Source organism: Leopardus geoffroyi, chromosome B1 (assembly GCF_018350155.1).
Source record: "Leopardus geoffroyi isolate Oge1 chromosome B1, O.geoffroyi_Oge1_pat1.0, whole genome shotgun sequence".
Classification (NCBI taxonomy): domain Eukaryota; kingdom Metazoa; phylum Chordata; class Mammalia; order Carnivora; family Felidae; genus Leopardus; species Leopardus geoffroyi.
The window spans coordinates 200945977-200963907 of NC_059327.1; the positions used below are offsets into that span (position 1 = coordinate 200945977).

Genomic DNA, 17931 nt, shown 5'->3' on the forward strand with positions numbered 1-17931 from the left:
GACTGTTTGGTGGCAAGTCACAGGAAGGGCGGTGGCCTCTGGCTGGCTCCGGGGGGCCCCTCTGGGAGCGGGTTGGGAACAAGCACTGGAAAGAACGAGTCCCAGCCCGTTTCTCTGCGGCGACACAGACGTGCTGCTCTGTCCCCCCAAGTGCCCTCCGTGGCAGGAGAGCCTGACTCTGAGCCGGGCCTGTAGCTGGTCAAGAAAAACCACATTTCCCAGCCGTGTGCCTAACTTCCCGTGTGCCAGGGGTGGCAGGGAACACGGGCACCTTCCAGGCGGTGGCCTTAGGGACAGAGGCACGCGTCCTGCTTCTGCCTCCTCTTGCCAGCCTTGCAGAGTGAAACCACCAGGCTAGTGTAGGCTGTTATGTCAGAAGCAGGAGCCCCACGGTCATTCACACGGACTCGCATGGGGCTCACATGCCATTCTTCTCCTGGCTCTCGAGGGTCAGGGGCCACACGGCAACCCCAGGACCCGAGGGGCAGGGCACTCACACGCTTCCAGTCACCCTGCGCTCGCCGGGAGCAGGGATTTCCCTGCCCAGCACAGAGCCCAGTTACCAGCAGAAGCGGGGGAGGCTGCTGGTGCAGTGGGAGCAGTGCTCCCACCCTGCACGGCGGCAGGGAATCCAGACACTGGCCAGCAGTGCGAGGCGCCCAGGGATGCACTCGGACCCCTAGACCAGCCTGCTTGGTGTTGGCACTGTTGGTCAGCAGGTGGCTCCAGGCTGCAGCTAAGCCCCCACCCTGTCCTCTCCACCCCACCCCTGCTCCCTCCTCCTTCCTGCAGGCAGCCCCTACTGCCCTCCCCAGTGAGCCCCCCCCTCATTCTCAGCACAGGCACAGACTGTCCCCATGTCCCCAGGATGGCTGGGGCCAGGTACAGCATTCAGCGGGGCTTCGTGGAACGTTCAGTCACAGTGAGAGGGACTGTCATTAACGGGCTCCCCGGGAGCTCAGGTGACACGCTGACCACTTATGCAGAGATTTTCTTGTTTGATCTGCACCACTGAGGTGGGTACTGTCATTCTCCACGCTTTGCAGATGAGAAAACTGGAGGGCAGCACGGGTGGGTAACGTCCCCAAGACCTCCGGCCACCTCCAATGCCAAGATTTGAGTCCCAGCGGCTGGGGTCCAGCGTCCCAGCTCAGAGCCACGTGCATCAGCACCGCTCACATAGCAGATGCTCGGAACACGTCTGTTGAGGGAATGCGTGAATGGTCAAGTAGATTTGCCGAGAGAAATGGGCATCCTTCCCAGGTGGACTTATTCGGCCCATTTACGAATGAGACAGTCATCGGCTTTACAGGTGAATTACACGACTCATTCACTGCTCCAAACATTCACATGTATTTTTCACGTTTAGACTTTTTTGGGGGGGGAGGGCATAATTTTGCTAATGGATTCCTTTCCATTTTCATTGTTATTTTTGTCCTAAGACAGCTGCTGCCTTTTGCAGATTTTCAGTCCCTCCGTGAAATTCATCCTGTCATCTGACTGCGTGGGCCCCTGTGCAAAATGCTAACAGTCTCCAGGTAGAGATAATGGGGCTTTGTTTTTGTGTGTGTGTGTGTGTGTGTGTGTGTGTGTGTGTGTTTTAATAAAAAAGGACACGGCTGGTTGAAATGAATCACTCACGACTTGGGCAATTATTTCGAGCTCTAAAAGCTTTTCCGTTGCTAGGATACCACTCTCGAAGCTGGTAAGCCTTTGTTAAAGTTTTTCTCAAGTGGTTAACTTTTGCAGGGGGCTCTGAAACATAGTCTGGGTGAAACAAAGCAAAAAAAAAACAGGTGACCGGGTCTTCCTTGCCCAAAGTGGTGAGAACAAATGGGCCCACATGCTGTTTTTAGCTTTCCTCCAAGTAAATCTATATAGATCATTTGCTTTTCCTGCAAACAGTTCTGCAGAAAGACTGTTTCCCTATGTCATTCACAGAATAACCTGTCTCCTTAGACAGTGGAGTCATCTGATGAACTTTAAAAAGTTCCTATGCCGAATCCCAGCCCGAGATGCTGAGGGCTGGGCCACGGGTTTTGGGAGAGCTCCCCGGCGAGGCTAACACACACCTGAGGCTGAGAGCCACCGGGAGACCAGGAGCCAAGCCGGACAAGACCAGAGGAGACGGGGTCAGCTCATCCCCTGCCAATCTCCACAGAGCCGGAAGAGCCCCCAAGAATGTCAGCCCACCAGAGGAGGGCGCTGGGGCCCAGAGCAAGTGGGAGACAGCTGACTAGGTCTCTACAAACACCTGGCACCTGCCAGATGCTGTGACGGTGGCCTTGTGGATGTCAGCACCCGGAGTCTCTCAAAAACACCTTAGGTGATCGGTGTTATCGTTGATGAAGTTTGGGGGTGATGGTGGGGTGGTCCAGGGCCGATGGCCAAGAAAGAACTCTCAAAGATGTCTTTGGTACAAAAAGGTGATTTTATGAAAGCCCGGGGATGGGACCCGTGGGCAGGAAGAGCTGCCCTGGGGTCGTGACAGGTGACTGATGAGATACCTTTGGGTTGGGAGGGGGTCAGGGATAGAGTTAAGTCTCTAAGGAATTTTGGAAGCGAGGTTTCCGGGACCTTGAGGGGCCGGCTGTTGATAGGAAAACGCCATTTATTACCGTTTAGTAAAACCTCACTCGTGAGACCCTTCAGATGTGTATCAGGGGCCATAAGCTTGGACCATGATTGCCAGCGCATATCTTGGGGGAGTTGAGATAAAGTTTCGAAAGGAATTTTTATATGAAGTCGACTCACAGGTTCCTGGGGGGGAGTCAGGATAATGTTAAGCCAAGATTCCCTTTTGCCCCCAGCCAAGTGACATCGTCGAGGCAGCTGAGCTCCCAAAGGGAGGTCACTCGGCTGGTTTCAAGGACTTGCCAATGGGCTGTGGGCAGGAAGGGAGTTTAATTTTTCATTTGCCTTAGTTTCCCACATCATCACGGCAAGCACTTAAACCCCTTTCCTGTGTTCTTGGGGAGCCGGAAATGTCTGAGGAATATCACACATGTTTCACTGTGGGGGGGGGGCGGTGAGAGAGGGTGGCGGGGTGGTGCTGTGAGCCTGTATTGTGCCCTCAGCTTGTCCCATGCTCCCTCATCAATTGCCACCACTTTATAATTGAACCCTGGGCTCAGAGACATGCAGAGACTTGCTGGGATCCCTGGGGTAGCCAGCCTCCAGATGGCCCCCAGTGACCCCCACCACCTCCCACGCCTTCTTGTCCCAGGGTGCCAAGATCGGGCTGTGTGACCAATAAAACATGGCACGTCTGAGATTAGTTTACAGAAAGCCTGGCTTTCAGCTTGGGTGCCCTCTCTCTCAGATTGGCTACTCGGTGAGCACTCCGTGCTGCACACAGCCCCGGGGAGATGCTCGTGTGGCAAGGAACCAAAGCCTCAAGCCACGTAAGCGAGCCTGGAAACAGAACCTGCACCCCAGTCAGTCCTTCAGAGATGATGGCCACGTATGGCGCCCTGAGCCAGAAACACCCAGCTCGTCTACGCCCGGTTCCCAACTCTCAGAAACTGTATGAGGTAACAGATGCTGTTGTTTCAAACTGCTACATTGGGGGACCATTTGTTACCTGGCAGTAGATGACAGATACAATCTCAATGCTGGTCAGTGACAAGCCCGAGATTAAACCCGGGTCTCTTGTGGCTGCGCCCTCAGCCCATCCCCAGGCCAGCAGCCCCATCTCTCCCAGATCTTTCCCCCAACCCCTTTAGAAGTCCCCAGGTGCCCTTGAATGTCATCGGCCAAGGAGGGTGGCCCCCATTTTCCCTTTATTTGAATCAATCATATTTTTCTAGGTGTTTTGATCACTCCTGACTCAGTTTACTTTCATGAAGCTTAAGGCAAGTGCGGTTTTTCTGCCCATGGGGCTGCAGTAACGTTCCAAGTCAGCCCAGAGTGAAGCTACATTGAAAGTGGCTGTGGTGTCACCTACGCTGGCCCCTGGTACGCTCATCAACCCCACACTCCTGCCAAGATCACTTGCTCTCCTGGTCAGAGACTCCCTGCTGCCCTGCTTGACGAGGGGTCTGAGCACCACCCAGATCTCCGATCCACCAGCCACCGTTTCCGTGACTTGGGGTTTGTCAGACTCCTGAGCCTTACTTCCTCACGGGTCCCTCTCAGGACTGACTGGGGGAGATAAGAAGGGAGTGCACGTCCGTCCCCTGACTGCGGCGAGATTCTCCACCCTGACCGCCCACCCCTGGCTCTTACAGCAGCTCTGACCCCCGGACAAGCTTTCTCCAGGCATTTGCCAACCTGAAGGGCTTTATGTTTAGGTTAAAACATGGAGGCTGCATGAATTTCAGCAACAACGCTCCTTTTCAGCAAAGAATAGCAGAAGTTACCACCCAGCAACTTCGGGTAGCGAGTAAAGAAGGAATCCAGTGCCGGAAGAAATCACAAAGCTTTCTCTAGATTTTGCAGGCTGCACGCAGTCGACCCCCCCTTTGCCTCAGGGGTGTCGATGCCAGAAGAACAGGGCGCTGAGGTCAAGACAGAATGAGGTCAGATGCCAGCTCCGGAACCTACGACTGCACAGGACAGACGTTTCAGAGAGCTGGGTTCTAGCTCTGCCTTTACTGTGTGGTCCTGGGCAAGTTCCCTAACCTCTCTGAGCCTGGAGTCCCTCATCTCTAGAACAGAAGCAGCAAGAGTACCTGCCATGGGGGTTTACTGTGGCTGAAATAAACGCAAAGGGCTGGCCACAGTCCCTGGCACAGAGCTGGGGTCCATGTGGTCATTACCATATGGGCGGTGGGCCTTGGGCACGTGCCGTGAATCTCCTGGGCCCCAGATAACTCCTCTGGGAGATCAAGACGGTAAGGACCAGCTCTTCAGAGTGGTTCCGGGAGTCAGTGAGGAATAAACCACCCCTCAGGCCATCAGCAAGGTGTCAGCAAGGCTGTGTCCTGCCGAATCCACTCTGGCCCTTGCCAGCCTCTGGAGGCGCCCACGTTCTCGGGCCTGAGGCCCGTCCCCTCCCCCATCTCCACAGCCAGCGATGGCAGACGGGACCCTCCTGCCACACCTGACCCCCTCTTCCTGGTCTCCTCTCCCTCTGAGGTTCTCTGCTGACAAGGACTCACATGACAGATCAGTCTGCCTGGTGGCTGGGGATAACCTGTCATCTCAAGGTCACACGGCCACAGTCCCGAGCTGGTGCGTAGTCAGTGCTGGCTGAAGCTGGACGGGGTGGGGCTGAGGCCGCGATGTCCCTGACCACGTGCCACTCGCCATCAGAGTCTGAATCCAGACGTCACCGCTTGGTGTTTCTAGAAATTTGGGCGCAGGCTAAACCCCCTCCTCTCTCCGAGCCCCAGTTTCTCCGTATGTAAAATGGGTAAGGCGGAAGTACCCCCCCACCGCCCCTTCCCCTGCGAAAGGGCTGACATGAAGCCGAAAGGCAGGTCAGACAAGGTAACGCCCGGAGTCAAGACAGTACAGGACCGTCCCGGGACAGCGGTACCACAGCATCTGTTAAGTATTTTGTGTGTCTCATCAGTCGTCCCAACAGCACTGAGAAGGGCCGGCACTGCCCTCTAGTTACCCAGGTGGTTCAGAGAGGTCGGCCCGGGTCCAAGGCCGCACAGCCTGGGAGAGGCTTTCTCCTTTAAGCTCTGCCCAGGGCCCGTGTGGTTGACAAAGAGCTCAGCCAATGAAAGCCCCACCAGCAGGACCCACGAGAACAGCACCTGCCTTCCTCTTGCTGAGTCTGAAGTATAAAATGCCCTCTGGAAGGTGGAGAGGAGAGGCCTGGCCCCCAGGAGGGGTGCGGGGGGAAACCACGGCGGGGGTGGGTGCAGGGGGGTCCTCACACATCTTCTGGCTTTTCTCAGCCACCGCGGCACACCAGGCTGGGCCACCCTGGCTTCCAGAACGAACCAGCTGGCTCGTGGTCGCTCTCCTCCCAGGCTCCCCTCCCATACTCATGCTCTGGCTCTCTGTCTCTCAATAATGAATAAATACTTAAAAAATTAAAAAAAAAAAAAGAGAGAGAGATAGCAAAGCTTTGACGTGATCCAGCCTTTCCCGTCCGCCATATTGCCTCCTGATGGCACCCACCCCCCCGGGGGTTGGCCTCACTAGAAACCACCAGCACTCCGAGTCCCATTTTCGATGTAACGTTTGTTATTTTATTGGAAAAAGCTGGTATTAACATATTTATAATTTTATTCAACAGTCGGATAATCCGAGATACCGAATGAAACCAGAATGCACCCATGAGTTACAGAATCCAAAGTGATCAGGTCTGTCTACCTACCACACGTCCAACACCAACCAAGACTTCAGTCCTCAGAGTATTCGAGTAAAAACAAAAACCACCCAACAACTTCACAAGGACTAGGTGAATGCCCATACATTTAAGAAGAGCAGAAAATTTAAACAGAGGAAGCAGCAGAGTTTGTGACTATGTTACTGGCCCGTCTGTCTGCCGCGGCTAGTCCTGCCCCTCCCCCACAACACGTGTCGTTGTTCACAACCTGCTTTGGACATCACGATTTTCCAGGGATCTGAAGGCATGCTTTTCCTCTAGGATCTTTCTTCCTTTTCCTTTTTTGGTTTGCTATCCAAAGCTTCACACAGAAGTAAGGAACCAGGAACTGTATTAAGACCTCCTTTTGAATGCAGTGGAAGAGTGGTACTGTGTAGACGGGTACGTGTGAAATCTACGCTCTGACGGTAAGTCCTCGCTGCAGTTCGAGTCTCCCCTCAGCATCCGAATCACCAAGGGAAGGGGATTGTGCCAAATATCCGTGTAATTGTGTAAGGCCCTCAGAGCTGGATTTTGGCTTCGACAAGATTTCTATACAATTTACCACATTCTTGAACCTCTTTACAAAGGGGGGAAAAGAGGAATCCAATCCAGTGATTAATTTCAATTAGAATAGATATGTACATATAATACTGTCCAGGTCACCTGGATTTTACAGTGATATACAAACAAACATTCTTCATTCATGTTGATTTAAAAAACAAAAAACAAAAAAAAAAAACAAAACAGGAACAATGGACCCATTTCCTTGTGTAAATATCATATGGCCAGAAGTGAATGCACATGCGTTTTGTGCTTTGATGCACAGAAAAGTACACCACTATCCACTGAGAAAAACCTCGGGTGGGTCTGTTTCCTGGGTTGGGTTACACCCTGTAAAAAAATGTTGGCTTCGGCCTCTGCACGCGGTTTCCTGAATCAGGACGCCCAGCCAGTGGTTCCCCGTCATCTGTCATTCCGTGCAGAGGACAAGTGGGCGGGGTGGGGTGGGCGGAGCTGGTCACCACGTCCACGGGGCAGGAGCAGGTGCTATGGAGACACAGGCCAGGTCGTTAAAGAAGATGGATCCTGAAATGGTCAAAACATGCAATCTCCTCGGAGGCAGCTCGGTGCACCTGAACGAGGGGCTGGGGTACAGATGGGGGCGCGGCGAGGTGCCCCACAGAGGGCGGGGGTCTGAAGTCACCACACAGAGCTTGGCACCACGGGGGCCTTCTCCATACTCCGTGCTGCAGCTCGGGTCTCCCCGGACCCTCGTCATGGCCCATCTGCTCCGTCCCGCTTCACAAGATGAAGATATGTTTCCAGAACCTTCCAGGCAAGAACGCTGCTTTAACACGAGCCGCCAGCGTGGTGGACTTGGGAAGGGCCCGGTGCGTGTGAAGACCGGCTCAGGATTCCTGACTCCACCACTCGGTCAGGACGCGCGTTGGACAAACTGGTTCATTCTCTCGGGGCCTCAGCGTCCTCCCACGTCGAGTGGGGCTGACAAATTACTCACCTCTCCTCCCTGGCATCTGGCACTCTGTGAGGGGCTGGTGTTTGTGGAGGAAGCGACGGGTCATGGACAGAGCCGCGCGGGCTCCCTCGAGGGGCCCAATGACCACGAAGCACGACAGGAGAGCCCCGCAGAGTGGGGACTGGATCCGTACGCGTGAAGGGCCGAACGCCGTGCCTGGCCCCCCCCGGCCCACGCTCAGCAAAGGCTGGGGCAACGGTGAGAACAGGCACACACACACGGGTGGCTTTCGCTGTCCCCTTTCCTGTCTGGGAACGCCAGACCTCGGGGACTGAAAGACATTGCAAGAGCCTAAAAGTGGATCTCGCACCTGTCTGTTCTCAGCACGAATCCAAGATCCAAAAAAGCAAAGGGATGACCCTCAGCTCAGAGACCGTGGAAATTGCTCCGTCTGTAATCAAAAGAATCCTGGCTGGCTGGTTTGAGTCCGTCGTCTGGTCCCCAAAGCCCCTATGTGGGGGGGGGGGGGGCCGTGAGGCCCCCCGGGGTGCCTGCTGTCCCCTGCGAGTTGCTGCTGGAAGGAGTGAAAAGTGATCCTGGAAATGACAAAGTCCTAACATCGGGACAGGCGGCACGCGGTTAATGAACGAAGGGCCTGATCCCCGAGGCGACGGTCACATCCATGTTACGGTCTGTGGCTTCAGTGAACCCTCCTTCCTCCCGTTTTCAAACAGACAGCGGCCAGCGGCGGCGGCCCGGCCTGGGGACCGGGAGGGAGGGCCGCGCTCCCAGCCGCGCCACCAGACGGCTGCGTCCCCGACGGGGCTCCGCACACACCTAGTGCATCTCAGAGTTCACCTTGTCCTGGAAGATGTACAGGTTGTTGGTGGCCGCGATGGCGATGATGTTCTCGGCCGGGTGCCAGGCCGTGTGCAGGATCTTCTTGGTGAAGTCCAGGCTGTCCACGCTGATGTCGTCCCGCCTGCGCTTGCCGCCCACGCACACGCGCCTGGGCTTGAGCACGGCCCGCGGCTTGCTGCTCTCCCTCGAGGCCTCCAGGGTCACGTCGCGTTTGGTGTTCCGGTCAAACATGCGGAAGAAGTTGTTGTAGGCCCCGGTCATGATGACGCTGGCGGGAGGAGGAGAGGCGTCAGGCGGGTTGGGGGAGGGCAGGGTACGGGGAAGAAACGTGCCACACCTCAAGTAACCACCCCGGGGGGCTGCAGGACCTCGCTCCCTGGGGTAGGCCCCCCGCCCCGGTCCCACCTTCCCCTTGGGCTCTGGTCCTCCCCCACATCTCAGCTACTGTCTGCCTGCAGAATCCAAGGCCGGGAGCTGAGACCCTTTAAAAAAAAAAAATTTTTTTTTTTAATGTCTATTTTTGAGAGAGAGAGAGACAGAGCACGAGCGGGGGAAGGGCAGAGAGAGAAGGAGACAAAGAATCCGAAGCAGGCTCCGGGCTCTGAGCTGTCAGCACAGAGCCCGACGCGGGGCTCGAACTCCCAAACCGTGAGATCATGACCTGAGCTGAAGTCGGACGCTTAATTGAGGGAGCCACCCAGGCGGCCCTAGGGCAGGGGCTGAGACCCCTTCATGCTCCGCCCCAGACATCGTAAAGAAACTTCTCCCATACTTTCCCCTTTGTCCAGGAGAGGCCTGGCCAGACCTCCAGGCACCAGCAGAGGGAAGGCCCCTGAACTGACCCGACGCGCCCTTCACGGCAGGGACCCAGCACCTTCCTGTTCTGAGTAGTTGGGTGACTAAGTGATGTGCAGATGTTCACGGACTTTCCTGTCCTGCTAAAGGGAATTTGCCCCTTGTCCATCCACTCCTTCTCCCTCCCCCCTCCAAGGAGAAGGGGTGCCTGGGGCCTGGGAGAAAGGCCATGTGGTCTGTGTGGTAAGAGGACGGCAAGAAGGCCAGCGATCGGGGCCTGGGCCTGCAGAGCGGGTTTTGGGGTTTGGCCCAGGAGAGTCTCTGGAGCAGCCGGGGGTGGGGGAGGGGGGCAAAATAACCGGGGAGGCAGGAGGGGATTCTGGGAAACAAGGTCCCCTTCCACGTCCTACAGGGGAGGTGCATACAGACTGGGATTCCTGTCTTCCCTCTGGAAGCTGAGCGTGTTTCTTGGGGAGTCACTGCTCTGAGACAGAGCCCCGCGGCCCCCTAGGTGAACACGGGTTGTGCACACTTTCCACGTCTCCATTTCCCCACGTCAGGGGGACAGTGCAGTGCAGGGGAGCAGGAAATGTTCAAGGCCGAGGTCCACCTGGACAGACCAGGAGAGGTTCTCTTATTAGGCACCTGGGCTGCGGGAGGTCAGATGCTCCTGGCATGGCTCAGGGGCCCGGGTGATGCTGAGTCACGGGCTGAACGTGACACATCTCCTGTAACGTGTCCCCTTCTCGCGGGAGAACGTGGGCTGGTAAACCGACACCAGGAGAGTGTAGCACCCGAGGCCCCAGCCTCAGCATCTCTACCCGAGACCGGGAAGCCGGCCTCCCGGGGCCTGCACGGAACGGACTAGCTGTGATTCGCCTGTGGGCCATCTCTCAAGGTCAGTCCCTTCTAGAAGGAGGGGCGGGGTCGTGCGGTGGGGAGGCCCCGCTGCCTCCCTGCCCCTCGGAGTTCTGATCCTCTCCGGGAAGGGCCTTGTAGTCTCGGGTCCTGGCAAGAAGGCCAAGAGTTCCTCTGAGGGAAGTACTTTCTGTTCCCACTGACAGCGGCTTCTGGGCCTCCCCTGCCCGCCCTGCACCTGCGGTTCCCGGGGATGGCCTGCGCCCGTGAGGCGACGCTTCCCGCCAGAGCCCGCGACCTGCCGAGTTAGCATTTGGCGTCCCTCCCCCGACGCCCAGACCGCTTTGTCCGACCTTGTGTTCAGAGGTCAGTGGGTGGGCGCTTGGGGACAATGAGCATGGAAAACCTCCATAAAGCGGTTCTTCGCCATGTTCCAGGGGTGTCCAGGCAGACCCAGGCAGAGGTCACCTGGATCCCAGCAGAGGCCAACCGGGTGACTGGAGACCAGCTCCACAAAGGAGCTATGCCCAAATGTTCTGGAAGGTTCCAAGGGAACCACAGGGAAAGTGCCGTGCCCCCGGGGCTGGAACATTTGGAGATTTTGTTACCATCCCCCAGGCCTGAGGGGTGAGAGGAGGAAAGGTAAGAGACACAGAGACAGAGTGGCAGATCTGTGTGAAGGGGCTGGCTGACTGGGGCATAGTCCACTGAGAGGACAGGGAGGGAGGTGGGACAAACACCCCCTGCCTCCCTGCTTCCCTCCCAGTGTCCCCACTGGTGAAACCTGGTCAGAAGCCAGAGGGCATGCTGGCGTGTTGAGGCACCTGCTCCAATAACCTTGAGCAAGCTTCTGTGCTGCCTCTGTCTCCACCACCGGGTGGGGGCTCCTGGGGCAGGCCTGTCTTGCCTCAGAGTCCCAAGCCCTGGCTTGGCCTCATCGGGGGAGCGAATGCTGGCCCTCAGCAGCAGCCAGACTGAACCAGACCAAGCCAAGCCCCCTGGGGCCTGCAGAGAAGGCAGTAAATGCTCCGTAAATGGTAGGGAACGAGGGGCCAGAACGTTCTCTTATTCACGGCCAGACCTGCGAGTTCAGAAGGTACCTCCCCCCAGCAGGGGCTCTCTGAGCCGAATGAGTGAATGAGTGAATGAATGAATGAATTCGGCGGAAGGGTCACAACCCTTCACAACCACCCTCCCAAGTCCTAGAAATGCACGAAGCGGCCTTGCCCAGCCACCCCTCTGCACTTGACCTGGGACACAGCCCAGTGGGCGGAGGGGCTTCTCTGCGGCTGTGGGGGCAGAGCCGTGGGGGTGGGCTTGGGGGAGGGGCGCAGTCGAGCAGTTCTGCTTCTCTGGAGGTTTGTCTAATCACTGGAGGGGAGGGGAGGGGAGGGTGGGTGGAGAATCCCAAAGTATTCTCTGGCCCTATTCTCTTGTGTTCTACAACTCCGCCCCCCAAACCTTCATCCCTATGAATAAATCCCTTTGTTGTTGAGACAAAGAAATGGCATGTCACAGGTGCATGCTGGGAGAGGCCCTCTCACTCCCACCTTCCAGAAGGAGGCCAGGCCAGCAGCCAAATGCCCTCCCTCTTCACCTGCAACTTGGAACTGAGACCAGGCCGTGGGAAGGAAAGTGGCCAACAGAGTCACAGACCCAGAGTTGTTCTCGGGGGGAAAGGCTCACTCCCAACATCAGGCCCCAGGGAGCCCACTGGAGCCCGGCAGCTCAGCCCGTGGAGCGTGTGTACATGGCTGGAAGACAGAGCTGGGGGCCGGGAGCTGGGGGCCGGGTGACCTGCCGAGGCTGGGGGGACGTGAGGGGCCGCCATGCGGCCCAGGGCCAGAGTCCCGAGGCCCGAGAGCAGGGGCGCTGCTGGGAACAGGGCTCGTGGCTACCTCTTATAATAATAAGCAGACACTCAGGGACAACGTGACCTGTTCACAGTCAGAGGCCCACGCAGCCGGGGAGGTGACACCTCCGGGGAGTTTCTGCACCCCATCTCTTGCTTTCTAGAACAGGGTGGGACATTTGCTCTAAGGCTCCAGGCCGCCGCGGTGGGTGGTATACGGGGCACCCCCAACCCCCGTGCCCACCCCCGAGGGTGTACACGACCCGACTCCTGTCCATCCTCTGGTCACCTGAAGGTAGGTGGCCTGACTTGAGCCCGTCCCCTCTACCTTCACCGCCCACATCCCCCTCACCTCTGGCCCAGAGGGACGGCTGCGACGGCTCGCTCACTGGTCTTCCTGCTTCGGTCCCTAAGCCCCCCATCCCCCAGGCTAGACTCTCCCACGACACCCACCCCAGGGAGGCCCAAGGACACTTTGACCTGAGACTTAACTCGCTAAGCTGTGGCCACATCAGTTGCTCTTTCTTTCTCCTGAGCTTTCGGCCATGCTGTTCCCTCTGCCCCAATGCCTTGCCACGCTCCGCGGGCAAATTCCTACCGCTTTCTTGAGACTTGAGAGCACCTCGTCCAGGAGGCCACCCCCGGCCCCCTCCCTCGCAGGGCCCCCACCCTCTCTCCCCCTGCCCAGGGCCCCCCTCCGGGCTCAGAGTCCTCCTAGGCAGGCACCGCGTCCCATCTCTGCCGCGTTCCTGGTGCCCTGTGCCCTCGGGGACGCCAAGACTGGAACCTGCAGATCCCAGGCTGACACCTGCACGGACAGTTGGGGCACAGCTCTGCCACGTGCCCCGCAGAGGGGGATGCTCAGACCTCGGGGGTCACCGGCTGGGACGAACTCTCACCTCCCGGCCCAGGACAGCAGCCCATCAGGCCCGTCCGGCTCAGCAGACCAGGGGGGGACCCGCCTGTGGCCCTGCCAGACGCCCCCCCTTCACTCGCACGGCCGATATCCATTGGTATCAGGCGCTGGGTCCGGGGGAGGGCCCCCACCTGCCAGGAGGCCCCCAGGACATGCACAGGCAGGAAGTGCCGCTGAGCCAGATGCCCCTGGCCCCAAGCTTTACTTAGAAGGTGCTTCCTGCTTTCACTCCTTCCTCCGCCCTTCTTTACTCGTCACCCCCGTGCCCAGCCCTGGGACTCAGGTGATGCTGCTGAGATGGCAGCAAGAGAGAAAAGATTTCTCTCCCTCCCCCAGGGTGAGCAGCTGGGGCACCCCTGCCCTCGTCTGGCCTCACCCTGTGGCCCCCGCCCTGCACGGGGCTGCCCCTATTAGGCAGTCATTCCCAGAGCCTGCGGAGAAGAGGGATCACCTGTAGGCCGCAGACCCGCTGGGGAGGCTCATGAGACCCACACCAGCCTGCACTCGGCAGCCTGGGGCCGGGGCGCAGCTGTGGTTTCCAACACCCATGCTGGATGGGGACTCTGAGATCTCTACAGGGCCAAGGCCTCCCCTCCTTGGGCCCAGAGCAGCTGCCAGGGAGCTCAGCCTGGGGTCAGGAACTGGGCGTGGCCGCGGCAGGCGCTGGGCGATCTGGGACACTGGCCTCCCCGTAAGAAGTGAGGACAGAGGCCTTTCTCTCCCCACCTGCTTCACTTGGGCCTCCAAGGCAAAGGAGCGCCCCAAGCCCAGGTATTGGGAGCAGGTGCTCGGGCTCGCCCACCTGGCTCCAAATTCTAGCTCTGCCCCTAACGTCAATAAAATGGGGGTAACGAGGGACCCCAGCTTCTGGGGAGCATGGACCAGGAGTCTCAGTAAAACAGAGCAGTGCTGAGCCCCGGAAACCCGCCCCCGCCCCCCCCCCACCCCCCCCCACCCCCCCACCCCCCCCCCCCCCCGTTATGCTAGATGCCTTGATTCTAATCATGCTCCTGGCCTGAAGTCCCCCTGGCTAAGCCTGAGGCAGGACACCCAAACTGAGGAAGCAAAAGGAAAGATTCTCAGGGAAAGGCCCTGCCAGAGGCCACACCCCTCCCTCCAGGCCAGCAAGGGCAGAGAAGAGGGGACAGCAGCCCAGCTTTGCTCACTTAACCAGCGAGTGCGGTCACGCAACCGCCTGTCCTTCGGATCCACCAGGGGAAGGGAGAGTGGGGTCACTAAAGTCATTGGCAACCCCGCCCAACTGCTAATCCTCCTCCCGTTAAGATGCAGAATCAGGCTGGCTCGTGGGAGAGAGGGGGCCCCCTCCCTGCCTGCAAGGAGAAGGGTCCCTTTCATCTCAGGACAGCAGGTCCCAGCACCCTGCAAAGCACTCCAGGACAGAAAGGCCCACTGCTTGCATTCTTACATTCCAGAAGGTTCCCTTAGCAGAGGAAAGGGCAGCCCCTGCCCTGGATTGTGTCTAGGCACGTCGCTTCACCTCTGCTAGCCTCATTTTCCTCCTCTGCACGTGGGGATGCCGATCTGACCGCTCCCGTCCCCAGGGCTCTCTGCCCCCATCCGGCCAGCCGAGGGACCGCCAAGCACAGGGCTCCATGCACCCCCTGCTGGCTGATCATGGCTTGCAATAATCGTGTCCTTGCTGATTGGCTCCCAAAGTGAGCATGTAACCCAAAACGAAGCCAATCAGACCCCACACCCTGGGAGGGTTGCGGGCTGTGAGGTCAATGGCAGGGCAATCCTGCCAGCCACGGGCGTTGCAGCAGAGCATGAGGCTAGTGTGTAAGGAGAAGCAGGGAGGCGCAGAGATGAGGACAGGGAAGGAGATGGCCCCAAGGTACATCTGAGCCCCGGGGAAGCCTTGCCTGGAACCTCTCAGAACAAGCTGAGGCTGGTCTGATTTCTGCAACAGGAAGACGCTCGGTTGACGCAAATCCCTTTGTCCTAGGCAGAACAGATCAAGGAGAGCTTCCTAGAGGAGGTGGCATTTGAGGTGGGTCTTGGAGGCTCAGCAGGGTTCTTTTTTTTCCCCCACCTAAATGTTCACCTATCTTGGAGAGAGAGAGAGTGCAAGCGGAGGAGGGGCAGAGAGGGGGACAGAGGACGCTGTCGGCACAGGGCCTGACGCGGGGCTCGAACTCACGAACCGTGAGATCGCGACCTGAGCTGAAATCGGAGGCTCAACCGAACTTCCATGGCCGATACTGACTCGTGGCCTTTCAGCCTCGAAACAGCCCTGGAAGGTCACGGTTGATTAGAACCATGCTCCAGGGGACAGGTGGGCAGGCTCAGGAGGCTCGGGGGCTAATTCGAGCACACAACTGGAGGGTGGGGGAGCGTGCACCGGAACCCGAGGGCGTCCGGCCCTTCCCTCTACACCAGGCCGCTGCTCTTGCTGGCGTTGGGTACGAGGCCACCGTGAGGGCCATCAGACCCCAGCAGGTCTCTGCTGCCGTCTGGGCAACAGGGCACATGGGCTCCCCACGGATAGCAGAGGGATGGCTCAGCTGAGCCTGCAGGGTTCGGAGGGTGGTCTGGTCTGTACGAGCAGGGGTCCTGGAGGGCAGTGCTTTTTCTCCCCTTAGCCTCTGAGCTCCTGGGAGGCAGGGACCGTCCTCCACCCACCACGACGGGCTCTGAGGAGGGCTCAGGATGAAGCGGAAGGAGGTGGCACACTCTTGCGCCCTCCAGAGAGTCATAGCCACTGACTAGACACCCCTGAGGTGCGGAGTGAGCTGCTTAGGATGGGCTGAGCCACGGTCACACCCCCCCCCCAAGGGCACCCCATCCCACGGGGAAGGCAGAGGCAAGGAGAAAACACGCAAAGTGCCAAGACACAGGCGGAAAAGTCAGGAGGCTCGGGGCCAAGGTGGAGAGGGCCCTGAGGGCTTCCTGGAGGAGGAGGCCTTGAGTTGGGTCGGTAGTAACTTGAGGCAACAGGAGTGAGCTAGGTACAGTGCGGCCAGGATTCCAGGCTGCAGGAGCAGAGCGGTTGTGGAGGGGGAGACAATACAGGGAAGTGCGGGACCGCCGGGGAGGGGGGTGGCTGGTATGTTAAATGCGTGGCAGGAAGTGGCTCCTGAGAGGCAGGACAGCTGAGCTCCAACCAGGACAAGCTTGGTGGCTCCTGTCCCTGGGAGCCAGGAGTCACCTGTTCACGAGCGCCCCCTGGTGGTAACGTGGAAGAAGGGCGTGCATCGGCCATGGCCAGGGGAGACTGCCCCCAACACACACACACACACACACACACACACACACACACACACACAAAATCCCCAGTGGCCAGCAGTAAGTCCCTCTCCTGAGATTCTGACAGCCCCCACCCCAAGACCCACAGCCAGTGCTCTCTGGGGAACCCCCAATGTGTCAGGGTCTGAAGCTCAGGGTATCCCAGAAGCCCTGTCCTCCCTGGGGGTGTCTGGGGTCAGCCTGGGTGCGGCACCCGGAGGGAGTGCTGTGTCGGCCTGGCCTCAAGCCAGCCTTCTCACTGTTATCCAGCTGAGCCCCTGTGACCCCCACGCTGGTCCCCGCTTGAGAGCTGAGCCAGGTGAGCCCCCGGGATGTCAGCAGCAGCTCTAGGGGACCCCCACCCTGGACCCGTCAGCTCAGCCCCATGTGGGGCCAGCCTACATGCAGGCAGCTCCCTCCCGGCCCCGGCCCTGCGGTTCCTGGCCCCTCCTCACCACCCCCATCCTAGGGTCCCAGCGTGCCTGTCGCGTCACAGAAGCTCTTCCCGTGACCGCGGCAGCACATGACAGATGCACGCCCCTGGACGACACTTGAACCAAAGGCTGCTGGCCCGCACACCACCCCTCCCCCCTGCACCGCGCTGGACCACAGGACAGGGAGGGGACGCCGGGCCTGCTCGGGCTGTGAAAACGTGACGGGCAGTGCTCTGGGACACAGTGCGGTCTATATCCTGCATTTTCTGGTCACCTGGGCCCCTGTGCTGGGCCTTCCCGTCCACGCCGGCCCTGGCTGGGCTGAGCCAGCAACAGGGAAACAGGAACTCACATCGGGCCATCTCCCGGGTGGGTGGGCTGTGAGATGTGGCCGGGCCTGGGGGACCCTTCCAGCCCCAGAGGTGCGGAGCGGTGATGTGCCCGCCGCCCCGGGGGGCCCGATGTAGGGGAGCCGCCAGGGAGGCAGGTGCAGCCATGATGGGGGCAGGGGGAGGGTGTGGACCAGCGGCCAAAGCTCTCCCTGCCCCCACCCGTGGTGGTCCAGGGAACACCCCTCATCCTCGACAGCCTGGGGATGTGTGTGGCTAGGGCCCCGGCCTCGACTGTTTCCACTATCACTTGGGAGACCGGGCGGGGGGGGGGGGGGGTCCAAGTGGACGGCAGGTGTGGTCACAGGTTGTGACCTGGCTGTCGTCGTCTCCTGCCCTGGCCTGTGAGGGCTGAGAGCTTGTGGGCGCTGGAAGAACGGATGGGCCGCTTCCCACACGTTCATCCATCAGGCTCATTACCAGCGAGTTCCCCAGGATGCCAGGCCAGCAGCCGAGGCGCTCCCCGGCGAGGGGGGCCACTGCCCCCGGGTTGGGGGTTACCTGTCGCTGCCGTTCCAGGCACATTCAAACTTGTCGAAAATGCAGTCGTTCTCGTACAGGGAACAGAGCTTGCTCCGCAGATAGTCGTGGACCTGGTGAGACAAGGGGCCGGTGAGTCGGGGCAGGGGGCGCCCCGGCAGTCCCGGTCCCTGCCGCGAGAAGAGTGTCCCTAAGCAGGGAGGGGCTGTGCGCTCTGGGTCCGGATGGCCCCTCCAGCCCCGACCCAGCCCTGCTCATTGAGAAGGACCCACAGCCAGACAGGGGGACAGGGCCGACCCTAGAGGTGTGGCCAGAGGGGACAGCCGCAGTGACAAAGGGAACGACGCCGTAG

The 17931-nt window shown here is 59.2% G+C and overlaps 1 protein-coding gene across 4 annotated transcripts in view; it reads right to left on the reverse strand.

The window, feature by feature from the left end:
• Positions 1 to 6126: 6126 nt before the first annotated feature.
• Positions 6127 to 17931, reverse strand: part of PPP2R2C (protein phosphatase 2 regulatory subunit Bgamma) — a 138579-nt gene continuing 126774 nt past the window's right edge. For all 4 annotated transcript variants that reach the window (XM_045474616.1, XM_045474618.1, XM_045474617.1 and 1 more), the window contains exons 8-9: positions 17601 to 17692; positions 6127 to 8877 (exon numbers count right to left, since the gene is read on the reverse strand). In XM_045474616.1, the coding sequence (XP_045330572.1) occupies positions 8586 to 8877; positions 17601 to 17692 (384 nt within the window). In that variant the 3' untranslated portion in view covers positions 6127 to 8585. The remainder of the gene's footprint in view (positions 8878 to 17600; positions 17693 to 17931) is intronic.